Source organism: Anopheles darlingi, chromosome 2, assembly GCF_943734745.1.
Source record: "Anopheles darlingi chromosome 2, idAnoDarlMG_H_01, whole genome shotgun sequence".
Taxonomy (NCBI): Eukaryota; Metazoa; Arthropoda; class Insecta; order Diptera; family Culicidae; genus Anopheles; species Anopheles darlingi.
Window position 1 is genome coordinate 87,884,402 of NC_064874.1, and position 20,000 is coordinate 87,904,401.

Consider the following 20,000-nt stretch of genomic DNA (forward strand, 5'->3'; position numbering starts at 1 on the left):
GACCATTTTTTAACTAATTTTACCTGGCACTCCTCTCCATTGCCCCTTTGCATAAACAACCCCCATCCCCTATCGCCAACAATGAAGGGTTTACCATTGCAATGCGACACAACTGCAGGAGCGGAGATGGCGGAGTGATACCGAGAAACCCGGTGACCGGTGACCTCCATAATGCCTCCTGCTTTACGTGGACGCTACCCTGTGATCTGACCCCTTACCAGAGTTTAGAGCCTGTGCCGTGGACCCCATTACGATTCCACATAGGCAGGGGACCCGAACATTAAAAGTCGGAAAGTTTCTTATTTCATTAGACCCGGGTTTCCCGAATCGTTTCGCATCGACACGAACGGCCACGGCGTTTGGTACACTCGCAGCATCAATCGGGTACCGCAAGATAAGCGCCCGGTGCCCGGCGAGAGCAGCAGTTGCAACCGAAACGCCGAACGCCGGGGCACTTTGCATACACGCGCCGGGTGTAATGGCGTACAATAAAAATGGCGCGCTCGCGCGCTACCCTCACTTCGCTTAATGGGCGAAGGCCAGTAAAAACGATGAAATAATACACTCTCCGCTCCTCTTCCTCCTGCTTTCCGATGAAGCAAGAAGCAGAAGAAAAAGTAGAAAACGCAAGATAAGACACGTCGTTATAGGACGAGCAAACGCGCCGCTACATGTTGGTCCCGGGGATAAGCCGATACGATGCCAATGGTGGTGGTAGTGGTGGTGGTGGTGGTGGTGGTGGGGGGAGGGGCTGCCACAGAGATTACGACGAATACGACGATTTACCCCCGTTTTCACTCGTGTTTCCATTTCGAATGTCATTCCGAGGGGTTTTCCGGGGTTACCAACTTCCGGCATCCAATGCCAAACGCAGGAGGCGGTGGCGGCGGCCGCGGCTAATGTGCTCGAAAAGGAAGGATGCGAGGAGAGGTATTCTTATCAGCCGCGTCCCATCATTGGGCCAACCACCATGTGCAGGTTGACAGAAAATGGAAGTTTAAAAAAAACGAGGGTTTTGTTTGTATTGGCCCCTGGGACGGGGACCGGCGACTGGAGTCGCACCTGACACCGGAAGTACGTGGAATCGTCGCCTCCTCCTCATCGTCGTTGGCGTTGGCGAAGGCGAATTGCCGGCACTACACTACCGTGATAGTGTTCTACGTTGCCGTACCCATGTTACCGGGTTTTATGGTCCTCATTAAACGGTGATTAGTCGGCCGGATACCGCCGGTGAGCCACCTTTCCCCCTCTCGCCCCTTTCCGCCTTCGTTGTCGTTGTGAAAATCCAAATTTTCGCCAACGCGTGACGTTTGTGGTTCGCTTCACTGCTTGTCCCTTCCCTTCTGCGTGTGTTCTGTTCTTCGGTCCTCGGTGCTTCACTTTTTCCTATCCAAAGAGAGAGAGGAGAGAGCGAGCAAAAACCAGGAGTGGTTGGGGGGGGGGGCTGGTCCTTTAGAAAAGGGTCGGGCGAGCAAAAACCAAAACTCTCCATTAACGGCACGTTACCATGCGGCGATGCGGCGCACGCGAGGGTTTTCTCTTTTTTTTATATTCCTTTTCATCCCTCCCGTAAGCAGACCGTAATGTCCTCGGCCGGCCGTATGTGGCACGGTGAGGACCTCACAAAATGTGATCTGATTTCATTAGATTGTAAACGGAATGGGCTCCCTTTCTTCTTCTTCTTCGTGACACCACCGGCAGTAGCAGCAGCAATATAAGCTACTACAATGTATTAGACGAGAAGGAGAGAAAGAGTGTCACATACCGGATGGTACAATCTAACCGTCAGGATAACCCGGAGGATCTGTTTCTACAAACACATATACGCCTAGGAGGAGGAAGAAAGAGAGAGAGAGAGTGAAAGGACGGTAATTAAAATTGCATTTGTGCTGAGCGAAATCAGCACATGTTAATTAAAATTTCTCCTTCAATTATTTGATTGCACCCGACGCTCTCGACCCTTCGCTATCCGGCGGGAAGGTTTCGCTTGCTTCAGGATCAGAAAGGTCCCAGGCGGCCAGGTAGCCATCGATACTCCCATTTGCACCATGAAACACCAACCTGCAAGGTGAACCACAGTCTACAGGTCTCTTCTTGGCCATTGTTTCTTGGAACGTTCGGTTGGATTGCCGGGAAAATCGAGAAGAAGAAGTCGGTTGTCGGCTACTCCTTCCAGCAGCAGCATGTCTGGCGCAACGCTGGCGAAGAAAGTGGCGTTACAATGTTACGTGGACGTGTTGCTCGCCCTGGAATAAACCCCCCTTTAACGGCAGCGAGAAATTATTTATGACCGACAAAATGGTGTTAAGTGTGTGGCGTCGAACGATGTACACATTGTATCCCAAACACACAAGCAACTTAATTAACACGATTTTAACTCCTACGTTGGTTATTCCACGAAGCTAGAGGAAGATTTCTCGTCGTCGTTTCGAAAGCGAAAACAGATTCACCCCCCGCGCAGTGTTAGACGACCTCTACCGGTACCTTAGCCGACCCAAACCCGTGCGCGCTAGTGTCAAATCTTAAATATAAATGCAAATTTACCTTCATAATGAAAGATAAATCGAAATACAACGCGGGTGGGGATGCACTAATTGCGTCTTGCATACTAAAAACATCGTCTCCCTCCACCTTTCTGCAGCCTCATCAGAACTCCGGTGCACTAAACAGTATACACTCGCCGCTGTTGCTGCTGCTGCTGCTGCTGCTGCTGCTGGTGCTGCTGCTGTTTGGACTTTTGCTCTTTCTTTCTGCATTCTCCACCACGCGATGGTGGTGCTGCAAAAGATGCGGCGGATACAGCTCCTTGCCACGTGGGAGGAGCAGCAAAACTGCTGAAAAGGACCGCAGGCCCCCCTGGTACAACCGAGCAACTTATGCCGCTGCTGCCAAAACGTGGTAAAACCTCCGACTTGATAATGATGATGCTGATGATGATGCTGATGCTGATGACGGTGGTGGTGATGCAGCTTTCGACAGCAAGGAAACGTGTTGAGAACGGACCGCGGACACCAACGGTGCATAGGTGCGTCCCCCCCTCTTTGTGCTCGGTGCAACCTGGTGCGTTCGCAACGCCCACAGATCGTCGCCGCCGTCATCAGCGGTGCGAGGTACAATTTCAAATTAAACTTTCCCGTTTAATAATAGAACAATTTTTATTCCGCATTGCCACGTGAGCGTCGGTGCTGCTGTCCGTGTCCGTGTCCGTGCCTTACGGCCATTTGCAGGATGCGCGAGTACGAGGAAAAACCCTTTTGTCCTTTCTGCTTCACGTTCTTTGCGTTCTGCGTTCTGGTACGCTAGGGTAGCGCAGCAGCAGCAGCAGCCGCTTTTGTTTTTAACTTTTCTCCGCATTTTCCTTTCCATTTCCCATCACCACTGTGTGTGTGTGTGTTTGTGTGTGTGTCTATACCATCTGAATCCGCTTAGGAGTAGCTGGAGGTTCAGGGCAGCAGTTGCAGGTTTGTTCTAAACTTGAACGCCTGGACGCAAGCTGCAGCTCTATAGCTGCTCTCGTGTTGCCTTTCCCTCCGAACCGAACTTCTTGCCATTTCACCATCGCGCCGGAATGGAAACTGGCAAGCGGGCAGGCAAAGGACGATCGCGCTGATGATCATTTCATTACCTCGCTCCGTTCCGTTTTGCTCCAACTCTAGCAGCAACTCCTTCTTTCCACAACTTTTGCTGCTGTTGCTGCTGCTGCTGCTGGTACCACCATCAGCATGTCAGCTGTGTCAGCGCCATTGCCATCATTACAATTATTATTATTATTATCATCATCATCATCGCCGGCATGATTGTTTTTATTTTTATTCCCGTCATTACTGTCATTACTTTGCTTCACACTTGTCTTTGCTGCTATAGTTGGGACGCCGCCGCCCCGGGGGTGGGCATTACGTTTCCAATTTTGTTTCTTCTCTTTTTTTTTCCCCCGCCCGTCGTTTGCTGCCACGTTGGATGGCCACGGATGGAAACTTTGTGCTTTGTGCTCCCTCCGCAGCACAATCACTGCATGCACTGCATCGGCCACGGCATGGTGGGTGAGGAGAAAGGGGTGGAAAAACTTTTCTCCTGTTGCGCCACGTGACACGGTGTGGAGCTGCTGGTGTAGGAAAGGATTCGCTGGCACATGCACCCCCCCCCCCCCCCCCTTCTCCGCAACCATACGCGTCATTCGATTCAATTACTATTTTATGCATTCGCTATCCGCTTAATACCATACACTGCTGGCTTGACGTGGCACGAGAACGTCGCGAAAATGCTTGCGATGCTGACGAACCAACCGCGTGTTTTGTGCTGTTCGAGTGTTCTTCTTGGACTACAATAGACCAGGAACACGGCTCGCACCGTGAAGCCCTCGTTGACGACCAACTAATTAGCCCAATTATTGCCGTTACTCTTCCTCACTCTCTCTCTCTCTCTCATTACGAATCCCGTGGTTACCGTGGTGTAGCAGCGTTAATTAATTTGCAGCTGCAGCTCAAAATTGAGGTGCGTTGAGGGTTGAGATTCGGTTTTTTTTTTATTGGCCAGGGGTTGGACTGCACACACGCGGAAAGGGACAATGTTGCGCCGTTCTCATCGGGAATAAAATTTGCATCGAAATGAAATTACGTCGACGCGTCCGTCGAGCGGCATTAAAACCTCAATAGTGGGGTTGTCCAATTAAGTGTCATTCCCGTTCCGCTCGGAAGCTGCTCTCGAATCGATGATGCGATCGATCGATCATCGGTGTCGGATGATGGTGCGCCGAGCGCGTCTATAAACTAATCCGTACGGCAGTAAAAGCCGGGACGAAATGCCCGGCCCGGCCCGGCCATATCGGGGATCGGGAAGACAAGCCGTCACACCGGCCGTCCGGTCATAAACCGTCGATTGTTTTAGTGCACTTGGCACTGTCCCTGTCACCATGACGATGGTCACCATTGGCACTTTATGCTTGTGCTTAGAGTGGAGCTGGCGAATGGTTTCGACGGAAATGATGTTTGCGCTATCGATTATTGGCAGACGACTGATGCTGCACAATGATCCCGGCGTAGCGATAAGCCGGAACGCCATTTGCTATTGCAGATACCGATCTCGATTATAGCTTCGCACGGAAAAGAGATTTATCTAAATTTGGACCATTCTCTCTCTCTCTCTCGCTCACAACGGTATACCTTACGGGACACAAATCTTATAAAAGTGAAATTGGACAGGGCAGACGAATGAGCAGGTGGAGGAGGAGGTCCGGTGTGTCCGTAAAAATGGCACAAAAACGGTGGCGCGCTCGTGCCATTCCGCTGATGTCCTTTCACACCGGTTCACCGGGCAGCAGCAGCAGCAGCAGCATCAGTGTGTCGATTGTTGATTTTTATGATATTTTTATAGCATACCAGCGTCTCCAACCACCATCAGCAGCAGCTTCCATGGTCCATGGTCTCTTTGTCATCAGCACCGGGTGCGTCGTCCTGCCTAATCAAGATTGTCCGGACGACGCGTCCGGGTAGCCACAACTTTCGACCAGCAATAGGCCGGCCAGGAAATGCGGGAAATTCTTCCTCTCGTGAGGCATGGTTGGGAACTTCAATGGAAAAACACATCGCACCATCCACCGATCGCCAGCTTATTCATCGCGGACTTCTTCGCTCGCGTGTCCTCCGGAGGCGCCTCGACGCCGTCGTCAGCAAATCAATTGAAATGTTTTTAGAGCGAACGTTTTTATGATTTGTTTATTTAATTTGTCGCTTCCGGATTGCGTCGTATCGTAGTCGTTCTTCCTTCTTCGTTCTTCACTCAATCGCCGTTCATTCAATGCCCTGCGTCGCGGCTGTTGCTTAGCATGCCGGGCCGGGCGTCCCTAGGCAGCGCTGTGTTATTGATTTGTTTTTAATTTGCACGCTCGTTTGAGAAGTTCGGCATCAGCGAACGCTGGGTGAAAGTTTTATGAATCATTAGAGGATAGAACGGCCCGCGATACGCGCCCGCTCCTCTTGCTTTCCTCCGCCACCAATGAGTGGACCGTCATGCCAGGGGACACTTTTTTGCTGATCTTTGCGACCGAGCGAAAATGCTAAATGACTGTGCCAGTGATGGTAGCCAGTGGCCAATCGTTTTTGAGTGTACTGTTTATTTATGGTTTTCCTGGTAAACCGGAGACTTTCAACTAAAGTCTAATTTATCGTCATTTGCTTTGATTTTGGTACGATGCAACGAGGGTAACGGACATTCTCTTCGTGGTCCTTATTTACTAATTGGCCTGAAACGGAAATATGCTTCTGAGAAGGGGATTTTAGATTCTCGAGGTGCCACAGGCTCGAAGTCTCTTATATTTTTTACTTATCTGGTGCAACACCAGCAATTCTCTTCAGGAGACTTCCCCTGCGATTGCACATAATGCTTTTGCTTATGCTGTCTGCTCGTTGCGAAGTCGTTGATCGTAGTAAGTTTTGTAGCTTATCGCAATGAGGGGCCATATTGAAGGTCATGATTTAACACTCCCAAGACGCTCCACACTCAAACAGTGACCACCAGTTTGATGAAATTTGCATTCGTCTCAACGATAAGGTGGTGCTCTCGTGGTATCAACTTTCAAATGGATACATAAAGCCACATCGTCATCCTAAAATGCGCTTCCAGAAGCCGCTCTCAACCATGGTGATTTGTTTGTGTGACTCATTATCAGCATTGGAATAAGAACGGTTCTGTTATCAACGCTCGATTCGCTTAAAGGAGCTATTCGCAGTGAATTAAGTAGCATTTGCGGTTCTGACCCAAGCAAAACAAGCTGCTTTATTGTTGTTCGCGAGTGTTTCTTCAGCATGGAGCGTGTAGTTTGGTACATATTGGTGTCTCTAATCGTTGCTGTAACAAGTGATAAACCGAATTCCAAAGAAGTGAATCCAGACACACCAGAATCGACAGCGGTATCGGGGTTTGCTTTGGAGATGATCCTTTCCGGACAGGCATCTATGTTGCATCAGTTCCAAATGTTACAACAAGAGGTGCAAGAGCAACAAAAATCCATTAAAGAAAATCGAAAACAATTGCAGCAAACCCACGAGCTATTGACCAAGATGAATCAAGAGGTGCAACAGAAGCAAACAGAATCGCAAAAGGTGATCGCAAATATTCGGAGCAAGTTATCAGAGGATGTACCACAGAAACTGATCAATTTGGAGCGCGATCATAAACAGATGCGTAGCGCCTTGTTGGATATTCAACTCGAATCCTATCGGACCTGCAAGGATGTGCCGATAAAAGTGTCCGGACAGTATAAAATCCGTGCAAGTGAAGCATCGCTACCGTTTCGTGCACTTTGTGAGCAGGAGCAGTTTGACGGAGGGTGGCTGATTATTCAACATCGCTTCGACGGGACACTGCACTTCAATCGCAGTTGGGCCGAATACCGGAATGGATTTGGCGGTGTCAACGGTGAGCACTGGCTCGGTCTCGAAAAGGTTTATCAATTTACGAAGGAGCACGATTGTGAGCTGCTGATTCAAATGAAAGAATTCAATGGCACGTTAAAGTACGCCCGTTACAACGCATTTGCCATCGGCAGTGAAGCGGAGGGATACAATCTTAAAACACTGGGAACATATAGTGGAACAGTGGATATACTAGCAGGTCACAAAGGAATGAAATTTTCGACCCCAGATAGAGATAACGATCCTGATAACCAACGTCATTACGCACACGAAAATCATGGTGGCTGGTGGTTCTCTAGCGGCCAGAATGAATTTGTGAATGGGCTATATCAAAATCCGTTCTTCACCAGACTTCGTTTTTTCTTAAGTTCTTGGGAAAGGTCGGGCCTAATATTTTCTCGAATGCTGATACGGCCATTGAACTAGCAAAAACATAAAACAGTGTCTCAAAAAATCATACCAATAAATGTATGTGCAGATTAACGAATAAACGCATTATGTTTCCCTAATAAAAGATGGACGACGAATAAAAAACAGACGACCAATATGAGCAAGCGTATAGTGATTAATGATGACATTGATACCATACAAGGCACGGCATGATTAAACCAATCACGATGAAGTGGTACTATCAACGGTCACATGCTGGGCGTTTTGGTTAGCTCATTATCAGCTGCGAAAAAGGAATGGCTAGGAATGCTTTATCGCCTAGAGCAGAGTGGGTTCAACTCATAATCACTTCAAAACATACAATCATTATGTTTTTGACGCCCTTTACCCCTTTACCGGCCTACCCAAGCGAAAAAATCTTGTGGATCATGGGGCTTTCGACATGTCGTTTGCCGCATCGCGACGTTCTTAAAGACACGTCAAAAGGAACGTGCTTGCAGTAAAATCCGCGCGTAATCCGTGCGTGAGCTCGAATCTCACTGCCGTGAGAAAGGTGCTCGACATTGCTCTACGTTTATAACCCTCGTGTTGAGTTGACAGAATTTGAATCTACGTTTATAACCCTCGTGTTGAGTTCGCCAGAGTCCGATATCCTACCTTCTTTCTCATTCTCATTTAAATCAAATGAAACTATTATAATATTGTACAATTAATTTATTTTACTATTGTATTAATGCCATGCATGGTGCTCTCTTTCGATACACTTCGATTCGATCTCGACTTTCGAATCGAATCAACTTCCTTCGCGGCAGTTTCGGTCGCACTGACGGCAACATCACCTTCACAGCATACGCAACTGCTGGATCACTGCCGTTCCGATGCGGCCTTTGGTTTTCTTTGCCATGGTGGCGAGGTGTAACGCTAGTAGATCGTCCGAAGCTATGCTAGCAGCATGCAGAATTCCACCTTAGTATGGGGACACCGTGATACCCGTACCTGGCAATGACAGTGGTGCTGGGCCACCGTACTCCGTGCCGAGATTATGTGGATGATGTGGTGGAGGAGTGCCGGCACCGTTTGCTATCCGCATTGTTCGTTGATCCGGTGAGCAACGAGTTGCTGCCGATTATGGTGGTGATGGTGATGATGGCCAGTCGAGGTGCCACTGTACGAATCATTCGGTGCCGATCGCTTTAACAAACCGTTCAACGAGGCTGGCGAGGAGAGCACATTCCCTTGGCCGATACATTCCTCCACATCCTTGGCCGATGCATGATGTGGATGGTGGTTGTCAAGAAGAGAAAGAGGTAAAGGGAATGAGAATGAATCAGACCACCGGTATAAGGACTTACCTTTCCTCGCTGTTTTCGTAAGTGGCATCCGATGAGGTACCGTTGCTGAACCTCACTGTGATGCTGATTCGAATGGTGGTGGTGATGGAGCGGATGATGCGTCAGTGCATGCCGCAGTAATTCATTGTGGATCCGTTCGTGGGATGACGAGCAGCAGCTGCTACCATTCCCGATCAGCAGAGGGGACTCCCCATTGACGATCAGGGCCTTAGCCGATCGTTCTCCCGCGCCGCGGTGATGTCGTGATAGCGGTGGCGTGCTACGGGTTAGAGATCATTGTTATCATTCATTGCGGGGTAGAGATCATTGATATCATTCATTACGGGGTAGAGATCATTGTTATGATTTGTATGTACAAATCCCGCCCGCCCCACCTCGGTGCCGACGCGACTTACCCATTACGGAAGTAGTTTTCGATGAACATTTTCGGTCCATGCTTCAGGGCAAGCACCGTTGTAGTCGCATTGACGTCCTCTATCGTCTCCGCACTCCACTCACGACCGGCGATTTCCTTCGGCACATCACCGGCACCATTCACGTATGGCGTACGGGCTGGCAACGGAGCATCTTTGTTCGAAAGGTGAGCGCATCCTTCACCTCCCCCATTCACCGCACCCCTTGCACCGGCTGCTGTGTCTACTGCACATGATGTACAGAATGCTGCTGTTGCTGCACAAATCATTCAATCGATCACTTCACTTCGTTCAAAAGTTAAGCGCATCCTTCAGTGCCTGCTCGAAGTTCTTCTCCCCCCGTAAAGGCCACCGACCGCAGAAAGGTAGGCAGGTTACACTACTTGGCCAACTCGACGCCACCGGGCCCTTCCTACACGGCAAAGTACACGACACGTTCTCCTCAAAGTTTAGTATGGAATTGTGAGCATCCTGTGGGGAAGGGAGAATCCGTGTTAGTGTCACCGTGGATTGATACGATCCGGTACCGGCGTACTTACTTCATCCCATAGCCTTTCTTATCATCCGGTGTTCCTTCATAATATCAGAAACTGCGTCACGATCACGATGCTGCGGATAAACGAGAAACAAACACGCATTTAAGGAGAACTACACTTACCTCAGCTTACTACGATGGTACACTACTGTTTCACTTATTCTACACTACACTTTTTACTCATTTAAAGGTTTTTTACTTATTTTAACACGCGATGTTGCAACCGGCGTTGCTATTGCGCCGTTTCTTTCCGGAATTTTCAGGACGACATCCAAATGACACACATACCATTAAACTCCGTCCAGACGATGACGAATGTTGGAGAATTTCTCGACGAGAACTTCTAAATTAAACGTCATCCCATACAAATCCGGCGAGAAGTTATCGCGATAACTGGAATGCACGTGTAGACAGCGAGCAAGCGAGAACGAGTGAAAACCCCCTTAGGAGCTGTCAAACTCCGTCCAGACGATGACGAATGTTGGAGAATTTCTCGACGAGAACTTCTAAATTAAACGTCATCCCATACAAATCCGGCGAGAAGTTATCGCGATAACTGGAATGCACGTGTAGACAGCGAGCAAGCGAGAACGAGTGAAAACCCCCTTAGGAGCTGTCAAATCGTATGTAAACAGTAGGGCGAGAAAGTTATCGCGATAACTTTTGCTCAAATTGAGCAAAAGTTATCGCGATAACTTTGTTGCTCGTCTGGACGGAGTTTCAAATCGTATGTAAACAGTAGGGCGAGAAAGTTATCGCGATAACTTTTGCTCAAATTGAGCAAAAGTTATCGCGATAACTTTGTTGCTCGTCTGGACGGAGTTTTACAGCAACTGCGTGTTTACAACCGGCACTCCCCATTGACAAGCAGCATGCAATGTAACCGCTTAATGTTTAAGCGGCCCCTAAGCGGCCACTGTGTAGAGAAACCTGCCTGTTTAGTGGCCGCTTAGCAGCCGCCTTAAACATTAAGCAGTTACATTGCATGCTGCTTGTCAATGGGGGGTGGCGGTTGTAAACACCCATTGGCTTCACGCACATTATGTCAAACCGATCGGTCGCGTGTTTATGTTTCAAATCCAAATTCAGAAAAGTGAAAATTCTAAATTCTAAGTGCACATCTAAACCAAGTACTGCAGTAGCTGAATCAACCATCGTAAGTATTTTAAAATAACATTATAATGCCGGCATAATATCAAGGATCAACATTCTTACAGAGCAACTTTAGCACATCTCCTACTCGTCATCAAACTCGTATCACGTTTGATCTCGGCTTCCAGTTTGATCTGCCGGATAACCTGAAAGGGTTGGGTTTGAACGTGTTCAGTTCACGTTCGTTGAAGGTGCTGGCCATGCCAGCCTCATCCGGATCATCATCGGCCATGTCAACCTCATCCGGACGATCATCGGCGATGCGTAGATCACCAATATGATGCCGCTGGTAATCGATGCCGAAAAAGGCATACAGCCACAGATGACGGAATGCATTATCATCGGTGAACTGACCTGCCGAAAGATGATCATGGTGTTGAACAAAATGGTCATGCTGGCTGTTGCGAGCGCGACCCCTCGGGATGGTAGAGCAACGTGCAATAAGGTCACCGGCAGTGTCCGCAATCCGCCCAAGGCAGCACCGGTGTGGAGAACGAACCTCGGAACCTGACCGGTGTTTTGAAGCTGAGTTTGCGGCCCCGATCGGTCGCAACGATCGATTGCGACCTCCGCGTGGTATCGTCAGTGTTCCGGGTGCACGCGGCGTTCAGCGGGATTGATTCACAAAGGGAAAATCGGCGGAAGGAGTTCAAAATCGGACAAATAAATGATTCGAAACTTTCATTCCACAGGGAAAAGACCGTCTCCGGGTTTTTATTAAAAAATATCGTTGGGTTAAATGCACCACCGGTGTCAGGAGGAAAATTGTTCTGATGAGGAGAGCTGTCCGTTCCTTCAGGAGGATAATTGTTCGAATAAAGAGCAGACAAGAGGATCGTGGTTGCTTGGGTAATAAAAAAATTAAATTTCACACGATTTGGTGTTGGACAGAGGATTTGGTGTTCTCATAAAAGAACTGTTTGAGCCTTCGAGGGGATTTAGTGTTCTCATAAGAGAACTGTTGGAGCCTTCAAGGGGATTTGGTATTCTCATAGAAGAACTGTTTGAGCCTTTGAGGGGATTTGGTGTTCTGATTGTTGTCAGCAGCAGAACTGTTGGAGCCTTCAGGGGGAGTTATTGTTCTCCTCATGAGAACTGAAGGCTACCTATGTTTGCTTGGGTACCCTGGTTGAAGAAGATGCCAAAGCGAGAGCTCCGTCAGCAGCAAGTCCACCCACTGTAGGGTGGACACCATATGTAGGGGCAAGTCCACCCACTTGGGGTATGTGGGTTTCCTCCGAGTCCGAGCCAACTGAATTTTCTGAAAAAAAAAATTAGTATCACTCAACTATTCGCACCAATTATTGATAATCGTTTGTTTTGACTTACCAGCTGCAAGATTAGCGTTTTCATATTGACGCTTTATGGCATTCTTCCGGCGATAGAACACGCCACTTTTTTGCAACTGCTTTGTACGATCCATTTTCACAACACGTTCACGGGAAAACACTCAACACTTTTCTTTCACAGAACAAAACAAGCACGTTTGAGGCTGAAGGCAAAGCGGCACAACACAATTTCACAGCACACAGTTCACGGGAAAACACTCAACACCTTTCGTTCACAGAACAAAACGAACACGTTTGAGGTTGAAGGCACAACACAATTTCACAGCACAACACAATTACCAAATTTAAGCACCACTGGAGACACTGAACTATTTGCTTCGACGATTTTAGCGGAATGCGAGCGGACACGGCACTACGCGTTCATTTACACTCCCTCCCGCAACTACCTTCAGTTTAACGAATCTACCTGTCGGTTAAGTTTAAAAAAATTCGGTTTAAAAAAATCGAGTTTCATGCTCACAGCTCGAATTCGAGTACGTGAGACGTATCCAATGCTCGAAAAATGTGAGCAAACTCGCACGCGCCAGATTTAAGCACATCCAGCTCTTAATCCGCGCGTTTGGTACAATCGATGGGCTTGCTCAGCACATGAACCTGGCCAAATGCGCAGAATTTCAGCTCATATTCTCGTTGGGTACTCACTGTGAATTGAGTGCCACTTGCGTTTCTGACTCTAGCAAGACAAGGTACAAAGCCGTTATTCAGTAGCCATGAAGTGTGTCATCCATGGAATAAGTTTCATAGTGGTGGGTTTCATCATAGCTGTGGCCGTTTTTGCTGAAAAACCTGACGATGTACCTGTTCCTTCGAAAGAAAAGAGATTTGCTGTTCCTTCGAAAAAGAAGCAAGGTCGCGTTAATCCAGAAGAAGAGAAAGATCTCGACTCGCAATGGCCCTGCATAGATGGGTCCACCAAACAGCCTGGAGTCTATCGTTTTGCTGGAAATATCGAATTCCGCGTGTTCGATGCCTATTGTGAGCAGGAGAGCTATGGTGGAGGTTGGATGGTAATTCAACATCGCTTCGATGGATCACTTAACTTCAATCAAAACTGGACCCTCTACCGTAAAGGATTTGGCGCTGTTGGTGGCGAGCACTGGCAAGGTGTCGAAAAGGTTTATCAGATGACAAAGAAATGGAATTGTGAACTTCTGGTTGAGATGAAGGATTTCCACAATAACTACGCATACTCGCGGTACAAATCAGTTCGCATCGGTAGCGAAAACGAACGGTATCGCTTGAAATCTCTTGGAACATACAGCGGTACGGCGGGAGATGCACTCAGTGATCACATAGGAATGATGTTTTCAACCCATGATAGAGATAACATTAGAGATGATGATGAAGATGATAGCTGTGCAGGAGGTCTTAAAGGAGGCTGGTGGTTTAGGAATTGCACTGAAGCGTTTTTGAATGGATCTTATCGAAATGCGAAAGGGAAAGATGCAGACAGCATCTTGTGGAACAATTTTGGCAGGGATAATGGTGGCTTAAGCTATACCAGAATGATGATACGACCAGTGAGGTCCGATTAACAAACGTCGAACCAAGTTATCAATAGAATTGTAGGGCATTAAAGTGCAGATTTGAGAGCAAACGAGTATCCTTTTCCCTATAACCATACTCCAAGAAGCGCCCCAATGAAGAATACATGAGTTATGAACAAAATCAACTAGTGTAAATTGAGTATTAGTTACAGATTCGGATAAAAATGGAATCAAAATACGAGAATTTTCGTTAAAATTTTAGAGAATTTTCTTTTCAAATTTTTTTCCACGTAAAAAAACCATCTAAAAAACCGCCGTTTCAAATTAAGCAAAACTGGTCGAAATTTTATAAACACTTTGCTAGAAAATATTTTCATTCAACATTATTTCAAGCGCCTCCTGCTCGAAATAAAGTCCCTTTATTTCGGGTAGTTTTGCTCGAGTTTTTCGAGCAACCTGCTTTGTTGTGCTTGAAAAATGGTTCATCGACAAACTGGTATAAAAATAAAAAGAAAAGTTTCGGCGTCTTAAAATAATTTCATTTTTTCCTCATATTTTCATCGAATTTTCTACGAAAAAGAGATAAAAATCCCCCGAAAATGTCCCTATCGGCGAATATAAGTGTCGAGGCACCGATCGAAAATCAAATCCAGGAAATTAGCTACGACGGCTCCGAAACATATCAGTTGTAAGTTTGGGGAAGTTTCCGGCCACCGGTTCTGGAAAGAACCTGAGGGGCAATCCATGGCCAGCATCCCGTTAATGATCTTGCTCCTCCCCATAGACCACCGACACTCTCGGAGCATCTGGCGAAATGTGCGGCCAAGATAGACTTCAGCAAAACGTCCAGCGACATCGATTTGCTTCAGCAGTCGATCAAGAAGGAGGACGAAAAGAAGGAAGAGGAATCGAAAGATCCGAAGGAGCAGTTCCAGTCGAGCTTGTGGCCGTGGGACTCGGTGCGCAACAAGCTAAAGGAAGCGCTCACCGAGATGTGCGTCCTGTCCGACGTGTTGCACATCGCGAAAGAGAAGCGCTTCATGGTGCTCGATCCGATCCCGCAGGAACCGCCGGAAGTGAAACCGATGGTGTTGGTGTACGCCCGCAAAAAGGCACTGGCCAGTGCGGCCAACATTCTGCAGAGTGGCGTAGAACGGCTAAAAGCGGCCCAAAGCGACCAGGGCGTTAATCGCAGTAACTCGACGGACTTCCACATCGAGCTTTTACGCTTACGACGTAATTGGCGGCTGAAGAAGGTTTCGAACACGATCATCGGTGATCTGAGCTACCGGACGGCGGGCTCAAAATTCATGCATCCGGGCATGTTCGAGGTGACGAAGGCAGAAGACGAAGAATCCGGTTCCCCGCCGCCAAGCCCATCCGGAGCGGGTGCAGCCGGAACGGTGGCCTGCCCTAAAATTAATTCTGCGCTGCGCGTCAACGTACCCACCGAGCTGCAGGGTGTGGCATTTATCAAGGTCATCACACAGAAAGATCAAGAGGATCTCTGTACGGCCACACTGAACATGATGGGATCGACGCAGCTCGTCCCGCAGGCCGGTGCCTGGCAGCAGACACTCGAGTACGCCCAGAACGTGCTGTTCTGCAAGGAACTGTTCAATCAGCTCGCTCGTGAAGCCGTCCAACTGCAGGCTCCGATCCCACACGTTGTCGTTGGCAACCAGATTCGGGCTACTTTGCTACCGGGCATCCAGCTCATCATCAGCCTTTGCCATTCGACGTCTTCCGATTCGAACAACAGCTCGGAACCGATCAAAGACCACGATCATGTGCTCGAGCACAGTCTGCATCAGTTGCTTCGGGAGTTTCATCACAAAAATACTCACCATCCATTCCCACATCCGGCCAGTGGTCCGCTGGGACCGAGCAAAAAACGAATGCTCGCCGGTCCGTCCGCATTCGATCGGCACGAGTTACTGGAGATGACAAAATCGCAAACACTGCTGGAACAGATCATTGCCCAGGCACAGCACATCTTCACACGACGCCGCACGCAGTACGTGCTAGATACGCTGGCTCGCGATGTGAAGGATCCACTGATCACGTCTCACTGGAACGCGATGAACAGTCCGACCATGTCGTGCGTCAAGATCAACATAACTTCGCACGGGTACGATGCAAACCTGCGAACTTCGCTCGTTATTCACGTAAAGGAGCGCTCCCTGAAGTGTATTTGTCGCGATGGACGTATCATGCACATGTCGTACGAACCGCAGGAACTTCGCGATCTCATCCTTTGTCAGATCAGCCAGCATCAGATCGTTTGCTTGCAGAACTTGGCCAAGTGTATGGCTTGGCAGATTCTCTCGAGCAGCAGCCACCTAGGTATTGGTGCGGTGGAACCACTCGGCAATGCGAGCTCCTGTGTGCTTGCCTCGCCCAACAGCGATCGGTTGATCGCGGTTCAGGTGCGCTGTGATTCCCAGATCGACGTTAAAGTGTACATCGCTCAAAGTCCGGCCAAAGACTTTTTCCCCGGTTCGCTCGTACAGGGTCGTCACTGGGAGCATCTGGGTGGTCACTTTAAGGAGGTAAGCATATTGGCTTCTGCGCGCATCAACAGAACACACTAACATGCTATATCCTCTCATTGTAGGTTCGCTTCGATAAAATGGAGGGGAAAAACTTCCACAACAAAATGGAATTCCTGATGGCCAGTCTGACCAGCCAATCATAAGGACGTAAGCAGCACGCAGAGCGTTCCACAAATATGATTTTCGTAAAAATTTATTGTAAACCTACAACATAAGATACGTTCATAACGAACCATCGAAAAGCATCATTTAAAAAGATCGATTAAAACAATAGTAATCCTCATCAATTGCTGACCTCACAATTATACTTTTCATCGTACTGAAGCTCATACAGCAGCTGCTGTATCTTGAGGCGTGCGAGATGATTCTTTTTCGCCGGAAGCTGCTGCAGAATCGGGGCACAGGAGAGCAGAAACCGTTCGTCCGAGTCCGTGATGCCGAGCCGGGCATCCGATTCCTTCGTTGGCTCGCTGGGTCGTGGCGTAACCGGTGCGACGTGCGAACTGACGGTTAAAGCCGCCTCTTCTTCCTCTATCCGAAAGCCTGGCAGCGTGTTCCGATCACACTGTCGCTTGGCATGAGACTGTTCCTCCATCCCCGCCGATATGCATCGCTTCGTGGTAGTCGGTGGGGACTGGTACTGGTCTGGTTCTAGTTCCGTCTCGTGACCGTCTCCATTATACACCAACGTTTCTTCGGATAGTAGTGCAACGCATTGATCCTTGGGATTGGTTGTTGACTGTTCGCTTGCCAGCAACGCGGAATCGAGATGCTCTTCGTACAGGAAAGAAGTGACCTCACCATCCTTTCCCTTCCTCGATTCGGTCTGTTGTGGTTGTTGTGGTTCCTTCAGACTGTGAGAATCCTCCATCTCTTCGATTTCATCCTCATCTTCCTCATCCCTCACATCCCCCTCGATCGATTCTACCTCTTCTTCGCTCATAACGATAAGACTGTGTCCAGAGACGGGCGCACAATGGCCATACTGATCGGTTCGTAGGCTTTGATGGTTGATTAGCGATGTTAGCTGATTTTCCTGTATAATCACTTCTTGAGGGATAAGTGCGGTGCCGAGCATCGCTTCGTTCAAGCAGGTCTCCTCGCCTCCATCAGTAAAATCGGTATCTTCCACGTTGATAAGCGCGGTATCGGGGAGCGGTGGCATGCTGGGCGTGTGCAGGACCTTAAACACCTCGTCACCATCCTCGGTCACGTACGAGACCGTCATCGGTTCACCATCGTACAGCTCGTTGTCGCTGTCCAGCTCAACAAAGTCGTAATCATGTTCGTACTCCTCACTGCTAATCATATTGGCCATTTGTCTGTCCGGAGAGAAATAAACTGGATTAGCTTTCGACAATGAAATGATCCTCTTCCCCCCGGAGTAACACGAACCTCTGGGCGATGTAGGGCAGCAGAAACTCCAGCAACCGATAGTGGACCCAGCATTTGCGTTCTTCCTCGCTCTTCGTTCGCACCTGCTTCATGAAAGCGTCTCGCATGCTGCGCCACCGCTTCCGGCACTCCTGGACCGAAAGGTTTACGGCCTGGGACACTTCACGCCAGGCCTCGGTCCGCGGTTTGATGCGCTTGCTTTGCCGCATTCCGGTATCGTACAGGATCGGCCGTTTCTTCACCTCCTCCACGAACACGGCCTCGTTCACCTTCACAAATTGCCGCTTGTTGTAGAAGTCCACCGACAATCCGCCGCCTTCGCCACCACCGCCAGCACCGCCGTCCATTGGGTTAAACAGGGATTCCGTGGGGTCAGCCTCGTACACGATTAAACCTCCCGTTTTGGAGCCTTTTAAAAACCCAATTCCGTTCAACATTTCGACCGGGCGCCGAGAAAAAAACATGCGCCGCTGAAATCAAAACAAACAAGCGACGCCAGCTTGACAGCTCCGGTTTGGCAGCTTTGACAGCAGCTTTTTTTCCAAGCCAGCACCCGAGGTTGTTGGAAGGAAAATCCGTGAAAATCCGTGAAAAGTGGTGACCTCAGCGTAGTGCGACGACGATTTTAGCAGAAGAAGATTCGTTCTATCGCCGATTCCGTGCCCGTACTGCAAAACATTACCGTGACTGCGTTCTAGCCCCGTGAAACCGACTACTGCGCATCATCGATTTTTCGCTTCCGGAACTCCGGAACTGCCCGGGGATTTTTGCTGCCGTCGCATCCGTCGCCGCCCCTGCAAATCGTCGTCACCGTGCGCCACGCCCGCCGTCGTACCCCGTCGAGATCGTCGAATATTTGCGGTTTGTTGAGTAATTTGCTTCCTCCCGCAACCCGCTCCGATCGATCGCCAAGCCCCGCCGCCTACTTCGTCTACGCCTACGCCTACTACGACGACGACGACGACGACGACGGTAACCATTTTACCACTGAGCCAAACCCAAAAAAAACCCGACCAAAATCTAGTTTTCTCTTCGTTAAAATCGCCGTCGAGAAGAAAAAGCCCCGTATGATTTTCCTTTCGTTACCAAAATGGCCCACCAAATCGACGGTAACCCGTGACCGCACCTCCGCTTCCCCCCGCCCTGTGTGATGCAACCGCGTAACCCGCGATGAATTATTTATCCGGGAGCGCGGGTCGATGAGGGTCTCGGTCTCTCTGTGCTATTTTCCGGCGTCTTTCGCAACCTGCTCGACGAGAGGAGCTCGGTTTGCAGCTTCTATTTTTATGCTGCATGTGTTATGTGCGTGCGGGTGCGCAGCCGCGCTTCGCTGCATCATACAAAGTTTTCACGGGGAGAGGAAAATCAATTGAGCACTTTTCATGTTTTGCTTTCCAATCGTTCTTTTTTAGTTGTTGTTTTGTTTTATTTTCTTTTCGCCCATGTTACTTCGACTAGGGCCACACCACCAAGCAAGAGCTGCTTTCTAAATTTCCTATCACACACTCCTACTGGCTGCTGCTGTTGCTGTTGCTGCTTATCCTTGCGTCCTTCATCTGCTTTGCTCTTTCCGGCACATCGACCTACGATTGATTCTGCGCAGCTTTCCGAACGGAGATGTCCTACTGCTGCTGGCTAACCATCGAAAGGCACTCCGCGTTGCTTCGAATTCGGGCGCAATCCCTTCCTGCCCACCGTTTGTTACGAAACCGCCGCGCGGTCGACCTACATAATTTGCATCAACAAACAGCGGATGCCGCCTCGCTGCGAGAACGCGCTTCCTCTGTTTCTACGAGCCTACTAGCTTCATCAAGAATCGCCTCCGAACCCACCGTTTACCCGTGTGCACTTCTCCGTCGGCTTGCTCCGTTCTGTTTTGCATGCATGGATCCATTTTAATGCAGTCCTCCGATGTTTGTGGACACATTGGCGAAATCGCTAGGGTGTGTACTAGCAAGCTGCT

At 49.0% G+C, this 20,000-nt stretch overlaps 4 protein-coding genes across 9 annotated transcripts in view; 2 read left to right on the plus strand and 2 right to left on the minus strand.

Annotated features, from left to right (window-relative positions):
- Nucleotides 1–8,534: 8,534 nt before the first annotated feature.
- On the minus strand, nucleotides 8,535–10,370 carry LOC125952855 (uncharacterized). Of its 4 annotated transcripts, XM_049682592.1 has the most exons (5): nucleotides 10,223–10,250; nucleotides 10,104–10,154; nucleotides 9,547–10,035; nucleotides 9,152–9,410; nucleotides 8,535–9,059 (listed from the first exon to the last, which is right to left on the minus strand). In XM_049682592.1, the coding sequence occupies exons 3-5, from the start codon at nucleotides 9,831–9,833 to the stop codon at nucleotides 8,880–8,882; spliced, it is 726 nt and encodes a 241-aa protein (XP_049538549.1). In that variant the 5' UTR covers nucleotides 9,834–10,035; nucleotides 10,104–10,154; nucleotides 10,223–10,250; the 3' UTR covers nucleotides 8,535–8,879. The 4 variants fall into 4 exon arrangements, with proteins under 4 accessions (XP_049538549.1, XP_049538551.1, XP_049538548.1 ...); XM_049682594.1 differs by lacking the exon at nucleotides 10,104–10,154 and having other exon boundaries at nucleotides 10,223–10,370; XM_049682591.1 differs by lacking the exon at nucleotides 10,223–10,250 and having other exon boundaries at nucleotides 10,104–10,213.
- A 4,239-nt stretch (nucleotides 10,371–14,609) lies between these two features.
- LOC125952834 (mediator of RNA polymerase II transcription subunit 17) lies at nucleotides 14,610–16,934 on the plus strand. Its single transcript, XM_049682564.1, has 3 exons — nucleotides 14,610–14,775; nucleotides 14,872–16,639; nucleotides 16,705–16,934. Exons 1-3 carry the CDS (start codon nucleotides 14,687–14,689, stop codon nucleotides 16,783–16,785), a joined length of 1,938 nt encoding a protein of 645 aa, XP_049538521.1. The 5' UTR covers nucleotides 14,610–14,686; the 3' UTR covers nucleotides 16,786–16,934.
- LOC125952841 (uncharacterized) lies at nucleotides 16,817–18,501 on the minus strand. The gene is made up of 2 exons (XM_049682575.1): nucleotides 18,038–18,501; nucleotides 16,817–17,964 (listed from the first exon to the last, which is right to left on the minus strand). Exons 1-2 carry the CDS (start codon nucleotides 18,499–18,501, stop codon nucleotides 16,926–16,928), a joined length of 1,503 nt encoding a protein of 500 aa, XP_049538532.1. The 3' UTR covers nucleotides 16,817–16,925.
- A 76-nt stretch (nucleotides 18,502–18,577) lies between these two features.
- LOC125952856 (RNA-binding protein Rsf1) overlaps nucleotides 18,578–20,000 on the plus strand; it is a 5,052-nt gene continuing 3,629 nt past the window's right edge. The window contains exon 1 of one of the 3 annotated variants that reach the window (XM_049682595.1): nucleotides 18,578–19,980. The gene's annotated coding sequence lies outside the window, so the exon portion shown is untranslated. The remainder of the gene's footprint in view (nucleotides 19,981–20,000) is intronic. The other 2 variants (XM_049682596.1, XM_049682597.1) reach the window with 2 other exon arrangements.